At 41.3% G+C, this 17,845-nt stretch overlaps 1 protein-coding gene across 2 annotated transcripts; it reads left to right on the forward strand.

The window, feature by feature from the left end:
- Positions 1-1,420: 1,420 nt before the first annotated feature.
- Positions 1,421-17,621, forward strand: LOC134303883 (coiled-coil domain-containing protein 171-like). 2 transcript variants are annotated; one of them, XM_062989338.1, is made up of 23 exons: positions 1,433-1,586; positions 1,664-1,744; positions 4,892-5,058; positions 5,154-5,280; positions 5,864-6,038; positions 6,142-6,332; positions 6,434-6,580; positions 7,216-7,308; positions 8,530-8,690; positions 9,390-9,696; positions 10,000-10,111; positions 10,296-10,369; positions 10,712-10,801; positions 11,527-11,727; positions 11,826-11,993; positions 12,202-12,357; positions 12,536-13,097; positions 14,159-14,349; positions 14,460-14,642; positions 15,385-15,570; positions 15,855-16,000; positions 16,371-16,407; positions 16,893-17,621. In XM_062989338.1, the coding sequence occupies exons 3-23, from the start codon at positions 4,895-4,897 to the stop codon at positions 17,064-17,066; spliced, it is 3,645 nt and encodes a 1,214-aa protein (XP_062845408.1). In that variant the 5' UTR covers positions 1,433-1,586; positions 1,664-1,744; positions 4,892-4,894; the 3' UTR covers positions 17,067-17,621. The 2 variants fall into 2 exon arrangements, with proteins under 2 accessions (XP_062845409.1, XP_062845408.1); XM_062989339.1 differs by lacking the exon at positions 16,371-16,407 and having other exon boundaries at positions 1,421-1,586; positions 16,893-16,968.
- Positions 17,622-17,845: the final 224 nt, after the last annotated feature.

Below are 17,845 nucleotides of genomic sequence, written 5' to 3' on the forward strand. Positions count from 1 at the left end.
TACTCAAGCTGTCGGCTTGATTTCTTGTTGGTGTTCCCAAGGTTGAGTGTTTTCACATATGTAAGCACTTCATTTTTTAAAGTTAAGGTGCAGGGCAGATTGAGAAAGTGCTGTCATCTTGGTTAATAGTTAACTTTTTTCTCACAACAAGAAGAATATAAGGTTTACAATAACAGTATAAAAGTATTTATTTATTTATCTTTAGTTGCTACTTTATTCTAATCAGGGACAGTCAGGCCTCTGACTACTTGTGTGCCAACTAGTGAGTTCCTGTGGAAGAAAAATCAAGACACCAGCTAAAGAGTCAGAGGAAAAAGCTAAAGCTGCGTCCGAAATCGCATACTTCTGCGAGAGCGGATAGTATGTCCGAATACGTAGTATACAATAAAGACTACGCGAAAAGTATGATGACCCGGATGACCTACTTCATGGGCAGCCATTTTTGAGTATGCACACGATGCACACTTGCGGTTTGATAATCTATCCCATAATTCATAACTTGGAGCTGATAGATGGTGGAAAGCAGAGAGTCGGCTATTTACAAGTGTAAGAAAGACAAAATTAAAAATGTTATTATTGCGTACAACCCTGAGTAACGTTATTAGCAGCTTTGTGGAGAACTACTATAAAATTGTTATAACTGCAACGATAATGTCATGCATGACGTGACGTTGGTAAGATGCCGGACGTAGTACGTCTGAAGGTGCATACTTGTGTACTGAAAAATGCACTATGTAGGGTACGTAAATCCGTGATCTGATATACAATCTAGTGCACTGTGTAGGGAACATAAATTCATATCTAAAATACTATCTGGTGCACTATGTAGGGAACCTAAATCCGTTAAATAATACGCTACCTAAAGCATTATGTAAGAAACATAAGTCTATTATCTAGTACACTATCTAGTGCACTAAGGAACATAAATTCTTTTCTAATACACAATCTAGTGCACTATGTAGGGAACATAAATCTATTATCTTTCACACTATCTAGTGCACTATGTATTTGTGACGCGAACAGTAAGCTTAGTAGCTCAGTTAGCAGCTCCTAAAAGTTCTGTTATCACCCATATCCTCTGGTGGTGTTTTTTTTTAAGCTTTTTTTTGGGGGGGGGGGGGGGGGCATGGGTGGTCGGGGTCGAGGTCCGGGTCCGGGGGTACCTCCCTGAAATGAATTTTTGCTACTTGGGATGTCTGTTGTCAGGACGCTTCTCCTCAACAACCAGACGCCATTGCACTAATGCGTCTCCTTTAACGAGATGAGTTTTCCAACGGAAGTGACGTTGCTGTGTTTGTTTCGGAAGCGAAACGGCGTCAGATTTAAACAGCCACAGAAGTTCAGCTAGACTGTATTTATATAGTTAAATTCGTTATGGAGTTTGGTTAAATGTATATAAAAAACTAAACAATGTTTAATTCGTTTTAATGTTGTATATAAATATCGATATTAAACGAAAACGTTTACTTTGTTCGCTAGCTAGGTGGCTAATGCTAGCAGGCTGTTCGGTGTTATTAGTTCTATAGCGACCGTAAACAACAACAAACCCGCTGACTGTTACAGTTCATCCAAACTCTCTCTGTACAGTTAAGTGCAGCTTTTTAACAGCTGTTTAGTCGAAATGTGAATAAAATATATGTTTATAACTTTAAATATTTTCTAGCCACATATAACAAATTATGAGGTAAATCTCCACAGACCGGTGGCTTTAGTGATACTGGACGGTACTGAGCTGCTTGACAAAGTGAGTCTATTAATGGTTATAATTCTATATTTATTTATGTCATTGTCCTGGTGTACTTTTATGTGTATAGGTGAATTTTTTTTAATTTAATTATTCCACAATGCATTTATTTATGAGTATATTTATAATACAGTGATACCTTAAAACTCAACGTCAATTGGTTCTGGGAGTGGCACTGAGTTTATTAGGCGTTGAGTTTCAAGGTAAACCTGTTAATGTATTTATATTTACATTTTAGGCATTTAGGACACGCTTTTATCCAAAGTGACTTACAGTACTGTGACAGTATACAATCTAAGAAATTTAGGGTTAAGGGCCTTGCTCAAGGGCCCAACAGTGACAACCTGGCAGTGGTGAGGCTTGAACCTGTGACTTTCCATTACTAGTCCAGTATCTTACCCACTAGGCAACAACTGCCCCTGTTCCCATGGAACTGCATATATCTTAGGCTAATGTAAAATAATAACACAAATATAATATAAAGAAGAAGATATCCTTTATTTGTCATATATATATATACATATATACAGATGTACAGTACAATGAAATTCTTTCTTCGCATATCCCAGCTTGTTTGGAAGCTGGGGTCAGAGCGCAGGCTCAGCCATCGCACGGCGCCCCTGGAGCAGACAGGGTTAAGGGTCTTGCTCAAGGACCCAACAGTGGCTGCATAGCAGAGCCTGGATTTGAACCACCAATCTCCCGGTTAATAGCCCAAAGCTCTACCCACTAGGCTACCACTGTCCCTATATAAAACACTAAAACACTAAAACACAATTGAAAACAGTTAAAAATAAATAACTGTTGCACAAACCTTGACATGACTCATTGTACTAAAACGAGTGAGGAATTTAATCAGTGGAGAGAACGTATGAGCAGTAATAATTAAGAGAAGTTTAGCGTTTCTATGTCATAATTTTAATACATTAAATCATGTCAAGTGAAACAGAAGGAAAATCCGGCTAAACACAGGTTTGACTGTTATTTCACACAAATGCATATTCGTCTTGTATTCGCACTTTAATGACGTCTTACTGCACCGCTCAAGCGGTTTAGCCTTTAGTATACAGTATAAAACATAATTAACAGCTTAAGCCTTAATTCACTTGTTACACAAGCGCCAAATTAAGACAACGTTTAAGCAGCAATTTTTAAGCAGCTGCTTTATCATTTGGATTAGGCATGTTGATGCTTAACTAGTAAACTGATAACCTTCATAACCTATAACCTATCATTGTTCGGTTATTGCTGTTAAAAGTGTCATTTAAATTAATTTCCAACCCTGACAGATTTTGAAAAAAAATGCTTTTATATTATTAAAATCATAAATGTCGGAACTGTCACACATTAATATTGCAAACAGAAGCTGTTTCAGTACATTCATATGGATTTTGTCATGTGGATGTGGATCTGTGTGGATCTGTGTTCAGACATGATGTGGATATTTTGCTTCATGTCCCAATACAAAGAGAGAACTCTGTCTGTCGTATTATAATACTGTAATAGCAATATAAAACACTATAGCAATAGTAGCATTAACATACCAAACACATATAGACCGTTTCAAATGAATATTCATGAGTCCAGGAAGTGACGTTGATGTTCCTAAGACGCTTCCGCTTGGTGGTAAACAGCGCTCAGAACAACAGCGATTGAGCACAACTGCTTCAATTCTTTTGCGCTAGTTCAGTTGTGATTTACTGACAGTATGTCTAAATTAAAGTTAGGACCGTGTTGTTCGGTTGTCGGATGTTCCCTCAGGCCAGGTACAAACTTGCTTTCAGAAATTAAGGTGAACAGATTTCCAAAAGACCACGCACAGCGAAACGCTTGGATTGCTGCTGTAAATAGAACCGGCTGGATACCCACCATCAACTCTTATAATAAATGTAATATATATTATTTCATAATAAAATATTGTGAACAAATGTACTCACTTAAACGCTGTTCTCTTGGTGTCTTGTCCCTGACGTTTAGCTTAAGTGTATTAAAATATGCAGGCGCTTAATATTTGTATTAATAGAACAGAATAAACATAAACCTAACATAAGCCTTAAAAAGTTTACATTTTCCTGAGAATACGATGTAAAAGCCATAACTTTATAGGACTATATTTTGGGGAAATGTCACTATATGGAATTATATTAACGGCTTAATTAGCTGTAATAATTAGCTTAGCTTAATTATTAAATGACACACAGACCTGTAAAGAAACATGGTTCTACTTTTGTAATACAAAAAGTAAACATTCTATTTATGAGTACATTGTGCTTACTGTAAAATATTTCATGTATTTCCAGTTAGGCTATAAAAAATCGTTTTAGCGTTAGCTAATATGTTCTAATTCAGATGAGAAGTAATTCACTGTGGTTTGTCATATTTTTATCATATTATAATGGCTCTTAACTCAACAGACACAAAAGGGGAGATGACACAATAATGATTTTAATAATTAATTGTATGCGTCCAAACTGCGGTATGCTTTCACTGCCTCTCTGGTGTAAACACACTCCGTTTCAACAGGGTAGTGATACACGTCTGGGTATGTTACCTCAGGCAAACGTTTTAGGTCAGCGGAAAAACACTTCTTAAATTCTCCTCAAAAGGGTCTGGTAAAGATACTTGATGATCTATCATTCATTTCTGCTAATATCGCGTTTGTTCCGCGTTCGGGAGACTCGAAAAGTACGAGCTCGTCATGTTGACAGCTGGATGGATGTTTAAAAGTGGCGCTACCGGAAAGGCGAAAGGAACAGACATGCGCAGTAGCGTTGTTATTGTTTACCCTCATTGAAACGGTCTATATATTTGATTACCCTGTATTGGCTTTATTGGCGTTTGTAAGAAACCGTTTGCTACTAAAAACTCTGAACTACTCACAGTGTTTGTTCACCTTACTGTTCCACTTTCACGATGTTACATTCTGGCATTACAGACTTGTTGATATAAAACTAATTAAAATATATATCTACAACAGATCAAAATGTTTCCAAATTGCAACTTCCATGACATGAAATGTCATTAAGAAGCGTCAGTTAAAGGGAACTGTGAAAGTGAAGTCCTCCAAGACTGAAGTTGAGAAACCCTGGACTAAAATGGTTTTATAAAAAGCATGTTGATTAATGCTTGTTCCAAATTGTGTTTTAGGTCATGTCTGCTGGACCAGCTGTGAGTGGGCCCACACAGGGTAACCACGAACGAAGCAGAGATCGAACAAAACGCAAGGGTGGTGGACAGAGTAAAGCGCCTCCACGTTCCTCTCAGCGTCACACAGCAAATCGATCTAATCAGGGCATTGTTGAGGAAATCAACAGGTTATTTCAATGTTGAGAGCTACACTCATGCACTTCACTGCTGCATTCTTCTTTTCTTTTATTGGCTGTTGATTGTCTTGTTTATTAAAATCTAGACTGACGGAAGTAACCGATCAGCTACAAAACAAAGAACAAGGCATTAATAAAGAGGAAGAACTGAGATGGAGGATCAACCTGTTGGAGAAAGAGAAGCTGGAGGTGACATCCAAGTGCAATCAGGAGGTATTGTTTTCTTTATTCTGTACTGTATATTTATGTATCACTTTATTTCTATTGGTGTAGATGCATGTAATTAACTATTATTTAGATTTAAATATGTTAAAATAGTTATTTTATGTAATCAATACATTTGAACATGCATAACAATCAATGTGGGGGGGTGCTGGAGCAAGGCACACAGTAATACCAGGGTGCCAGTCCATCACAGGGCAGAAACAAATACATACACACACACACACCCATTCACCTATAGGGCAATTCAGTGTCTCTAATTAACCTGACTGCATGTTTTTGGACTGTGGGAGGAAACCCACGCAGACACGGGGAGAACATGCAAACTCCGCACAGAAAGGACCCAGACCGCCCCGCCTGGGGATCGAACCCAGGACCTTCTTGCTGTGGGGTGACAGTGCTACCCACTTAGCCACCGTGCCGCCCTAGCTACAAAACAACCACAGAATATTTAATATTGTGATGTTACACTGACATACTGCCTTGCCCTTAGTGTGAAATCAGCAAACCTGTTGGACAGAAGCTCTTTAGCCTTTTGTGTTCTTATACTTCTGTGCCATGTTGTGCTGTACAGGTGGCATGTAGTGAGGCTCAGCTCGCTCGCTGTCGTGCCCTGCTGGAAAGAGGAGAGGCTCAAAGGCAGACACTCGAGTATGAGCTTGCCGTGATGAAAAGAGATGCTGCGGCTCAGAATAAACGTTTGGAGGACAAAATAGCCGATCTAATCAAACACAACCAGCAGCTGGAAGGTATGTATATGTGTATGTTTTTTAAATTCATACATAGTATAATTGTGTTGCATTCACTAAAATGTTTGTGTTTGTGTGCGTGTGGCTGGCTGTGTATGTGTAGGCCTCAGTGCGGAGCTGCGTCAGAGGGCCTCTGATCTGCTGAAAGCTCTGGAAATCACTCAGCTGGCTCGAAACGAGGATGAGCAGAGAGTCCACGTGGAGCTGCGTGAAAGGGATCATCTGATTTACAGCATTAATACAGAGAAAGAACAGATACAGGAGGAGAAAAGACAGCTAGACACACTGCTGCAGGTACATAGTGTGTGTTATATTTAAGATTCTGATCGGCTCACTGTCTCTTTGTTATGTTTTCTGTATCTCCACCTGTTTCTCTCCCTTTCTGCCTCTGTTAGGAGCAGAAGGACACCCTGCAAGATCTGAGGGACAGAATGGACAGAGTGCAAAAAGAGAGGCAGCGGGACGCAGAGCAGCTCAGAGTGAAAACATCGGAACTGAGGCACAGTGTGGATCGTGAGGAGAAAGTGAGGAAGGAGGTGAAGGTAAGACAGACAGGGAAACAACAAGAGCAATTCATACACAGGATGGACATTTTAAACAGGGGCAGTTGTAGCCTAGTGGTTAAGGTACTGGACTAGTAATCCAAAGGTCACTGGTTCAAGCCCCACCACTGCCAGGTTGCCACTGTTGGGCCCTTGAGCAAGACCCTTAGCCCTCAGTTGCTCAGTTGACACATTACTACAATTTTCTTTGGATAAAATGCCAAAAATGTAAATGCAAAATGTAAACATGTTGCAGGGCGGCATGGTGGCTCAGTGGGTAGCACTGTCGCCTTACAGCAAAAAGGTCCTGGGTTTCATTCCCATGTGGAGCGGTCTGGGTCCTATCTGTGTGGGATAGGGAGCTCCGGTTTCCTCCAACAGTCCAAAGATGTGCAAGTGAGGTGAATTGGATATACAAAAATGTCCATGACTGTGCTTGACATTAAAGACTTGAGCTGATGGATCTTGTGTAATGAGTAACTACCTGTCCTGTCATGAATGTAACATTATGGGCAGAACAGCAAGCACTATGTCGATGACAGGCCTTGCACCTCACCTGGCTAATACCATCACTAGGGTAAAACGTGGTGGCCGCATCATTTAATTTGTAACTGAACGTGTGCTTGTGTATGCAGGCAGTCATGCAGAGAGTAAAGACGCTGGAGGAGAGTGTGGAGTCAGAGAGAGCTGCTCACATGGAGTTGAAGGTCAATGCTGAAGTCCTGCAGGTATAGCCATGTCATTGGTAGTGACAGACACTAAACCATAACACATTTTTAACAAAGAGGTCATTAAAATAACCATCAAGCTGTAATAAATATTCATATTCATATTTGTTATATCTAATTATTTATTTAGGTCTTGATAAAATCAATGTACTACAAAGACAACCTAAGTAAACACAATATGTACTGAGGGAAAAAAGCTCCTACCCCAGCTGGTCCTATGTGAAAAAAGTTTTATCTGCCCTCTTGGTTATGTAATGAAGTAAATGTAAATAATAACTGGGTTAAGTTGGACTAACACACCTATCAGCCCATGCTCAAGCATAGTTGAGTTATGCAACTAGACCCAAATACCAAAACCCTGTTGGGATGCTACGGCAGGACCTCGTTTGAAAGCCCTGTAGTGTAGCTAATTTTAAGCAGTACGGTAGCACTGTCATTTCACAGCAAGAAGGTCCTGGGTTCGATCCCCAGGTGGGGCGGTCTGGGTCCTTTCTGTGTGGAGTTTGCATGTTCTCCCCGTGTCTGTGTGGGTTTCTTCCGGGAGCTCCTAGAGCACTTTATTAGGTACACCTATCTGGTAGGTCCATTCACGGATCGTTTTATAAGCTACACCTACCATACAGATGAACTCTGTGTGTATACAACTACTGACTGTAGCTTATATGTTACCTTGTAGTCTTTGTCACCCTCTGCAACTCATCTCCACTGAACTTTGAGTCCTGCAGTGACACTAACATGGTAATGACATGGTAGTCTGTGTTGTATAAGTGAAGCAGATGCAGCAGTGTCTGTTACATTATACTCAAGATAGTGACATGAAACAATGCTCAGTTGGTATTAAGGAGTCTTAATGTTTAACAAAGTGCAGTTTGGGTCCATGAATTCACATGGTTCATGCCAAAGTATGACCCTGTAGCAGCAGAAGTTAAGATTCATCAAACAGGGCAACTTATTAGATAGTCATCCCAACAACATATTGTACATTTTCTATACATTTTTATTTATTATTTTTAATACTTATGCCGTGACGACACTGATCAGAAAGCATCCTTCTGGCTTAAATCAGTTATTAATATATAGACCTTATCATCAATCAATGTAAATCAATATAAAGCATTATTTATTTATGTTATTTATACTATTTTATTAATAGTACTCATGGTAAATATAGTAGTGACTATTAAATGTTTAAACAGTAAGTGTGTGTGTGTGTGTGTTTAGGTGCGTCTCAAAGATGCTGAAGCCGCTCTCTCAATAGAGAAGAAAAACCAGTCGGATGCTTCGATCAGTCTTGAGCTACTAAAGCAGAAATTTGGAGAATTGGAGAAAGCACACACACATGAGAAAGAACGGGCCAACACATCACAACATGCACTGCAACAGTAAGAGTACTGCCAACAATTACAAGCTGCATGTCAAACAGTAAAGGGAAGCACAGATTTATCTTTTTAAGTGGAAACTAAATTAATCTGTGGTATGGAAACTCTAGGCATATAACATCACATTTATACAGCTGAATTAAAAGCTTTGGGATTGCAATGACTTTTAATGTTCAGGCATTTAAATGAATTACAAGTTCTAATTAGTTTTTGCTTTATTTTAAATGCCCACTATGTAGGGTTGAATACACTGTTATTGTACTGAGGTAATTCAGACAGTAACAGAAGCGCCGCCACTTTGCACCTGTTGAAAATTTACCTTAAATGTAATGTCACCTTAAATGTGCAGAAAAACAAAGATTATTAACGATCATATAAAGGGTCACAGTACACTGTTGTCCACTAGTGTGAAACATTTGACTAGCAGAACATTCCCTGGTACTTTCTATCCATCACTTCATCCTAGCCTTTGGAGTGGATCATTTTTACCCATAGTGTGAGTCGTATCTGAGCTTGCTTAAAGTGAGCCTTGTTTTTAGATGCTACACAGGACTCAAGCTCTAAACCTGAGCATTTAAGCTTTAATCTCCAAATGTATTGCCCAGGTATCTACAAGGTTACTCAGACTTTAGCCACTTTACCACGTCAGAGTAAAGTATCAATGTTGCCTTTCTAATGAAACCATTTTTTTTCCCTTTTCAGGCTGGAGAAGGAACATCTCCACACCAAAAGCGATCTAACTGGTCAGCTGGATAAAATGAAGAATGCATCAGCTGATCTGGTTGGTCAATTGGAAAGGGAGAAGGCGGAGTCCGCTAACCTGATGAGTCAATTAGAGAAAGGAAAAGCAGAGTCATCTAATCTGATGGATCAGTTAAAGAGCGAGAAAGCTGAGTCAGCTATGCTGATGAATCATTTGGAAGAGGAGAAGGCAAAGTCAACTAAGCTGATACTCAGACTGCAGGAATGTGAACGAGCGCAGACAGAGAGCCAACAGGAAGTCAGCCTGGTAATCCACACATAATGGAAGCATTCCAGCATCCCAGATCTACATATGGTGTGGTTATTTAGTCCAGCACTTTGCCGTTTGGGATGGAGCTACACATGTCAAGGGATACTATACGTATTGTTTTATTTACATTTACATTTACATTTTCTGCATTTAGCAGACGCTTTTATCCAGAGCGACTTACAGAAGTGCTTCCATTTTATATTAATATGAGGTTTGGAATGAAAAAGGGGTACATACAATTGAATAGTACTGTATGTGGACCTAATGTGTGTGTATGTAACGCTTGGTTTGTATGTACAGAATCAACAAAGACTGTTGTTTTTGGAGGAGGCATATAAAAGCCTTCTGAAAGATATGGAACAGCTATTGGAGCGTTACCACCAACAGGGGGCGCCACACAACAACAGTGCAGGTATGTGTGTGGAACATTGTACTTATTAATTGCAAATACCTTGTAAAGGACTGGTCCTGGAAGCAAAAATAAACAAGTGAAATAAAAGTGTGTGTGTGTGTGTGTGTGTGTGTGTGTGTGTGTGTGTGTGTGTGTGTGTGTGTGTGTGTGTGTGTGTGTGTGTGTGTGTGTGTGTGTGTGTTAGGGGTTGAAGATAAACGCAGCCCATCTACTCTGATGGATAGTCTAAGAGCAACATTACACCAGTATCACACAGAGGTAACACACACACACACCTACAGCATTGCACAGCATTACAATATAAGGAAAGTGGTTATACAGTGTATGGAGGCATACAATATATGGTCAAAAGTATGTGCACATGCCATTTTCTTAATGAGATTTGTATTTTGAAGTGAACCTTTACATCTTTAAGTTCAATTGTGCTAAACTGAGTGCCACCGTGCCCACAGCTAACTAAAGCATGCTTCAACACCAGACTTCAAACTTACAAATCCTATTTTAAATAAAGTTGGGACAAATCTGTAATTGGTTATATCTCTTCTTGAAAGATTTAATGTTCAACACTGTGTTTGTGTGTGTTTATGTTTGTGTGTGTAGACAAAGGACTTGTTAAAGGTGGTGAATGTCCTGAATGAGGAGAGCAAAGAGAAAGAGAATATAATCACTCAACAGAAAAGACACATCCAGGTTAGTGTGTGTGACTATTGCAAGGCTGTTGTTAATCCCTGTGATGGTTTGCACCCTGTCCAGGGTGTTTCTGCCTTGTGCTTGGTGTTTCCCAGTGGACATGGACCTGCCATGATGTGTTTTTTGTTCAAACTAAACTACACAGGTCTTGTTATTAATCATTTGCAAATAATTTCAATCATGAGTTATTCTAACCTCATTCATTTGACCCAGGTGGGGCGGGTTCGCCACGTGCCTGTGTGGTTTTCCTCTGGGAGCTCCGGTTTCCTCCCACAGTCCAAAAACATGCAGTTAGGTTATTTGGAAACACTGAATTGCCCTATAGGTGAATGGGTGTGTGTGTGTATGTGTGCAATGGACTGGCGCCCCGTCCAGGGTGTTATTGTGTGCCTTGTGCCCTAAGCTGGGATAGGCCCCAGCACCCCCCTGCAACCCTGATTGGATAAGCAGTTAAGAAAGTGAGTGAGTGAATTAAGATGTGTTTCCATTGGTAAATTATGCCAGCCCACTACTGCTGGGATCCAGGGTTTGAATTCCCAGCTCTTCGCTGGTTGGATGTCTACACTCAGACATGATTGGGTATGTCTAAAGCAATGGCATTGCGCCCAGCGGGTCCAGGGAAATCTGGAAAATGAAATAAAAATAAAATGAATGTATATAATACACATAATGTATGTAAAGTAGCGACTGTTGCTATTATTGATTTTGTTTGCTATTATTTTTAGGATTGTGAGGTGCAGGTTGCGTGTCTAAGAGAGGAGTCCGAGCGTCTGCGCGCAAACGCCGCAGACGCATCTGCCGCCACAGATCGAGCACAGAGAGAATTACACAGGATCACGTACTGTTTGGAGAAGGAGAAGAAAGAGCTCGCAGACACAACAACACACATGCATATTCTCACACAGGAGCACAAAAAGGAGCAACAGGTATGCTTCACATATGCCAATTAATGAAAATAACTGTATTAATAAAAGAATAACATTATATAAGAAAGTCTTGCAATGTGTGTTTTGTGTGCCTGCAGGAGCAGCTGACTTTCCTGCACTCTTTGTATCAGCGGCTTGTTGCTGGATATGTGTTTGTGGCCCCGGCCCAGGACATGATTGGTAGCTTTTCATGGGCCGAGCTTAGCGCCATGCTGCAGGAGCATGCAGATGCACTGGCGTCAGACTTTAAGTCAATGAATCAGAAGGTAAGAGAGGGTTTACTATACAGGCCTTCACCTCAGCCAAATCAGTTTCCTTATTAGGAAGTAAATGCTCGTTTTACACCCTAGATCCGGAGACAGCATGGTGTTTGGGACACAATCATGACAGAAAGTGTATTTATGTGTGTTTCTGTTTTCTCTGAAGTTAAATACAATACTCTTATATGTGTGTATGTATGCTTGGGTGTCTCAGATCTCGCTTTTGGAGAGTATGTGCGAAGGGAAGGCAGCAGCCTTGACTAGTGTGTGCGAGCAGCTGAAGCAGAGAGAAGAGAGCTGGATTAAACAGAGAGAGGAGCTGGACTCACACCACACACGCCTAGTTAATGAACTTCATACCAAATCTCAGGTATGATTAGCCACCTGTCTGAGGGGTTTTTGTAGTGTATTAGATCAGGGCCCCACAGGTTGAAAACCCCAGTATTACAAATACATGTGCTATACATGTATGTATCTACAGACATCCATTTACAACCAGCACACAACCTTAAGGACATACATTTCTTTTTGTACTTTACTCTTCGTAGGATTTGAGGAGTCGTTTAAATCAGGCTGAAGAGAGCCTCCGTGTTTCTGAGCACTCTCAATCCGCTCTTCATCTGGAAGTGAACCGTCTGCAGGACCTGATTCACGCACGTCGGCGTGATGACGAGTCTCTGTTGGCAACATGTGCCCTGCTGGCAGGTTGTGTAAGCCATCTCCACACGCGCGTCTGTGCACTTAAGGATCAGAAAGCCGTGTTGCATCGGTGTGTGCGCGACACGGAGGCTCTGAAAGGAGAGGTGAGCGCTTTACTGCATGCGCTTAGCAACCCGGAGGTTAAAGGTCACGCAGCAGTCAGACAGGGTGTGTGGAGGTTTCGGTCATGTGCGATCGCCGTGATGGCTGCTGTGCGACTCCGAACACTCCACAAGACCTCACACACTTTGTTCAGGCTGGATGGAGGAGTGTGTGTAAAAGAGCTGAGGTTGAGCGAGGGATCGGAGCGAAGAGACGAGGAGGCGAAGATGTCGATGCTGAGGTCCTCTGAGCTTAGTGCGATCATACACAGCTGCATGCACGGTGTGCAGAAAGAACTGGGGAAAACAGGTGAGGACCTGTGCCACTCCAATACCGCCTTCTCCTCAACTCATAACCCATAATGTAAACCATAAAACTCACTCTCTAGGTGTGAATATTTGTTTATTGTATATAAAATCAAATCAAAGTTTATTTGTCACATACAGGTCATACATGGTATAACTAGCAGTGAAATGCTTTTGTTTAACTGCCCGGTCAAATTTAGTACTAAAGAACAGAAGAACACAATAGAATAGAATAGAATAGTTTGTTGCGTATGGGGCTGCATAGCCGCAGACCATTCAGGGTGCCCATGCTGACCCCTGTACGCCACCGAAAGAGCCAACAATGGGCACGTGAGCATCAGAACTGGACCACGGAGCAAAGGAAGAAGTTGACCTGGTCTGATGAATCATGTTTTCATGTTGCTTACCTGGGAAACACATGGCACCAGGATGCACTATGGGAAGAAGGCAAGCCGGCGGAGGCAGTGTGATGCTTTTGGCAATGCTCTGCTGGAAAACCTTGGGTCCTGCCATCCATGTGGACGTTACTTTGACACGTACCACCTACCTAAGCATTGTTGCAGACCGTGTACACCCTTACATGGAGACGCTATTCCCTGATGGCTGTGGCCTCTTTCAGCGCGATAATGCGCCCTGCCACAAAGCAAAAATGGTTCAGGAATGGTCTGAGGACCACAACGACGAGTTTGAGGTGTTGACTCGGCCTCCAAATTCCCCAGATCTCAATCCAATTGAGCATCTATGGGATGTGCTGGACAAACAAGTCCGATCCAACTTACATGAGTTCCATCTTGGTGCCAGATACCACAGCACACCTTCAGGAATCTAGTGGAGTCCATGCCTTGACGGGTCAGGGCTGTTTTGGCAGCAAAAGGGGGGAACAACACAATATTAGGAAGGTTTTCTTTGTTTCTTTGATACTAATGTGACCGGGCATCTGTATGTGACAAATAAACTTTGAACTTGAATAAGTGTAATAGTGCATTGTGTGTGTGTGTGTGTGTGTGTGTGTGTGTGTGTGTGTGTGTGTGTGTGTGTGTGTGTGTGTGTGTGTGTGTGGGGCAGAGCACACTGTTTCAGCCCTAGCTTCAGCTCGCGTCAGCTTTACTAAGCTGATGGAGAGACTGCTGCCCGAGTCCGAGTCACTTCATCAGGGTTGCTACGGAGGCGTTGGGACCTTGGCGTGGCAGTTGGGTCAAGGACTAAACAGACTTCGCAAAATAAATCACTTCCCACTGAGAATAGACACCAATAAGGTACCGTCCAGACAGAGCAAAGCATACATTTATATTCATATGTCAATATTTATACTTCCATATAGAGTATGTTGTCATGTACTTATATGTTTGTGTGTGTGTCTGTGTAGCTCATGCTCTCTGCACTGCAGCAGCACTTCCTGGCGTATACAAAGCGTTTACACTCTGCCGAGGTGGAAAGGAGGGACCTGAGGATCGAACTTGCACGTCTAAGATGCAGCAAAATGCAGCACAGTAGCAAGTCCAAGGATGGCACAAACTCCCAGAGGGAGCCTAAGAACAACAACCACAGAGTAGGTGCAACATGGAAGAGAGTGGACAACACTTAAGTATTGCTAACAGGGTCTGCACAAGTGCACACCGACTAGGCATATCATTATGACCACTGACAGGTGAAGTGAATAGCACTGATTAGGATTTGAGCGAGTTTGATTCAGATTGTGATGGCTAGATGGCTGGGTCAGAGCATCTCCAACACTGCAGCTCTTGTGGGGTGTTCCCGGTCTGCAGTGGTCAGTATCTATCAAAAGTGGTCCAAGGAAGGAACAGTAGTAAACCAGCGACAGGGTCATGGGCGGACAAGGCTCATAGATGCACATGGGGAGCGACAGACGTTAAGACAGCCTGGTCTGATTAATCATGTTTTCTTATACATCACGTGGATGACTGGGTGCGTGTGCGTTGCTTACCTGGGGAACACATGGCACCAGGATGCACTATGGGGAAAAGGCAAACCAGCGGAGGCAGTGTGATGCTTCGGGCAAAGTTCTGCTGAGAAACCTTCCGGTGTCTAGTGGAGTCTCGACGCGTCAGGGCTGTTTTGTCAGCAAAAGGGGGAACCAACACAATATTAGGAAGGTGGTCATAATGTTATGCCTGATTGGTGTATGTTGAATTTCCATTAACGTTTCCTTTATCATTCTACTTTACATTATGGGAAAAATATTATTACTGTTGCTTATTTATAACATTGTGGTTAGTCTTTTGGACCCATCTCTTTCTGAATATGTGGCTTTGTGTGATGTGTGCGTACAGGCATGCGTTCCTATAGAGCAGTTCCGCAGTGTTTGTTCGGAGTTGAGCTCGGCTCTGCAGAGAGAGCAGCAAGCTCAGAGTCTCCTGCATGAACAGGCCACCCAGCTTCATGAGCTTGGTCTCACCATGGAGCTACATACTGGAGAACAGCTGGAGAAGGACCACACACTTGCTCAGGCCGTACAGGTATACACAGATCATACTAGACAATAGAAAGTGTCCTTGGTAACTAATAAATGGTAACTTTTCCTCTTTTGGATAGATTCTGTATAGAGTAATGGTCTGTAGTCTCCAATCTTATGTTATAGAAGAGGTCATGTGATGTTTTATTGGCAAAGGGAGGTTGTACAAAGTATCAAATACAGATTTGCTAATAATTATGGGACATGTGGTTTGTATTTTTGTCACTATAACACACCTTTTACCTTATAGTATATATTAACCCCTCTGTTTTTTCCCTTTTTCCTCAGAGTTTGACTAAAGCAAAGGCAGAGCTTAAAAGAAAGGACCAGTCTCTGTGTTTATTTGAAAAACAGCTGCGTCAGTCACATCAAGAGAACCAGCAGCTACAGGAAACTATCAAGAGAGCAGAGGAGTCACTACGAATTTCATCCAAGTATATAAACACACACACACACACACACACACACACACGAGAACTCAGTACGAATTTCATCCAAGTATATATACTGATCAGCCATAACATTAAAACCAGGTGGCTGATCATTGTGTATACACACACACTGCATGACAGACATAGATGTATCACTCTACTCAAATCTGACACAAGCATGTTATAAACGCATCGTGCCAGATGTCATACAGTGGATTACAGACGATTGACTTTTTGCACACTGTTAATATAATGAATTTTGAATAAATGTTTTTTACCCATTAGACTACACTTAATCACCCATAAAGATAAAATGAAAACATGCTGACAATACATGATAGATTAAAAACTAAAATCTCTTTGTTTCTTACAGTAATCATTCGGATTTTACATCATGTCCCAGTTTGAAGGTAAAACTTAGCTTACCATTATTTTACCAGACTGCATTCTAATTTGCCACTGACAAAACAGTTTTTATTTAAAGCTACCATATTATCATTTCGACGGGTCAGGTCGAAACTCAGCTCTGCCATCCGGCAGGCTGGACAGCTGCATGAACAATGATTGGCTGAGAGCACATAACTGATGCAATCACGACCTCTGCTGGCTGGTTGATGGCGCCTGCACGGGGTCGAGGAATAATGCGTTGATCAGGATGTGGCTCGCCGTACACAAAGATGATCCGCATATGAACTCACCTCATGCAGGTGAAAAGATGCAGTCGGATAAAGCGCACGTGTCGGAGGGGGCGTGTGTCAGTCTCTCTCTTCTCAATCAGGGGTCGAGAAGAAGAGTAATGCAATCGTGTACTTGGATACGACTAGATTGATTGGAAATTTGTGAAAAATGCAAATAAAAGCTACCAAAAATGATTAACTTTAATATTTATCAACAGGTGATCAGATCAGATTATCCTCCCGTTTCATCTCATGAAGCTGAGGTGCATCATCAGGTGCCAGCTGTCTCAGAGACTCTCATCAAACAGAAAACCATCCCTGGGAACACGCTGCCTATTCGAAAGAAATCACTTACACGTAAGAAAAGCAAAGCTGTGAGAAAAAAGGTCTAACATCACCGCTTTAAAAGCAGCCTACTTAGAAAACACTACTTTAAATGTAATTTATTATTATTAAACATAATGTTCACTGTGCTTTAGTTATAAAGAAGAATGTGGTGTGTCTTATGGCTACATACTGAATAACACTTTTTTTTTTTTTTTTTTTTTTAATAAAAGTAAACAAAATGGAACGGTAAAGATGCATTTTCTATATCATTTTTTAAAACCATTGTGTACACCAGTATATATCAGCCAAATCATTACGACCATATGGCCAGCGCCCCAAAAGTCTTGGCGGAAAGTGTAACAAAATAGTGCAGTCCAAATGGACCTAGGTCAAACTCATTTTACATGTGCATTATGGTGGCCCTCAAAGGGCCGATTGTAATGTATCCTGCTGTGATTGCAGTCTGCCTTTTAAGTCTTGGACAATTTGTTGTTCTTCTTGGAGTCTAAATTCTGCCAAATGTATACTGTATATTTATAATGTATATCTACATTTATATTGTACTCTTTTACCACATACACAGCCTCATCTTTCATTAAATTCTCTTCCTTCTGCTTCAATTTTCTCTCCTTGTACATTTTGGGATTATTTGTAAATATTTCTCAACATCACTTGTTGGAAAACCGCCTTAGTTAAATGCTGATGTGGAAACACTGTGATCTAGTGGCTGTATGTGGTCACAAAATCAGCATGCATTGTGGGAGATGCAGTTACAGTGTATTTTAAGACAATCATACGTCTTTTAAGCTCTCGCGGGCCACATAAAGTGACGTTTGACACATGT

Source organism: Trichomycterus rosablanca, chromosome 27, assembly GCF_030014385.1.
Source record: "Trichomycterus rosablanca isolate fTriRos1 chromosome 27, fTriRos1.hap1, whole genome shotgun sequence".
NCBI classification, from domain to species: domain Eukaryota; kingdom Metazoa; phylum Chordata; class Actinopteri; order Siluriformes; family Trichomycteridae; genus Trichomycterus; species Trichomycterus rosablanca.

Bases quoted from the DNA above. Each gene is read 5' to 3' on its own strand.
- LOC134303883 (XM_062989338.1), top strand. From the start codon at position 4,895: ATGTCTGCTGGACCAGCTGTGAGTGGGCCCACACAGGGTAACCACGAA. The intron at 6,581-7,215 runs GTAAGACAGACA...TTGTGTATGCAG, and splicing joins AAGTGAGGAAGGAGGTGAAG to GCAGTCATGCAGAGAGTAAA. The intron at 16,408-16,892 runs GTAAAACTTAGC...ATTTATCAACAG, and splicing joins CATCATGTCCCAGTTTGAAG to GTGATCAGATCAGATTATCC.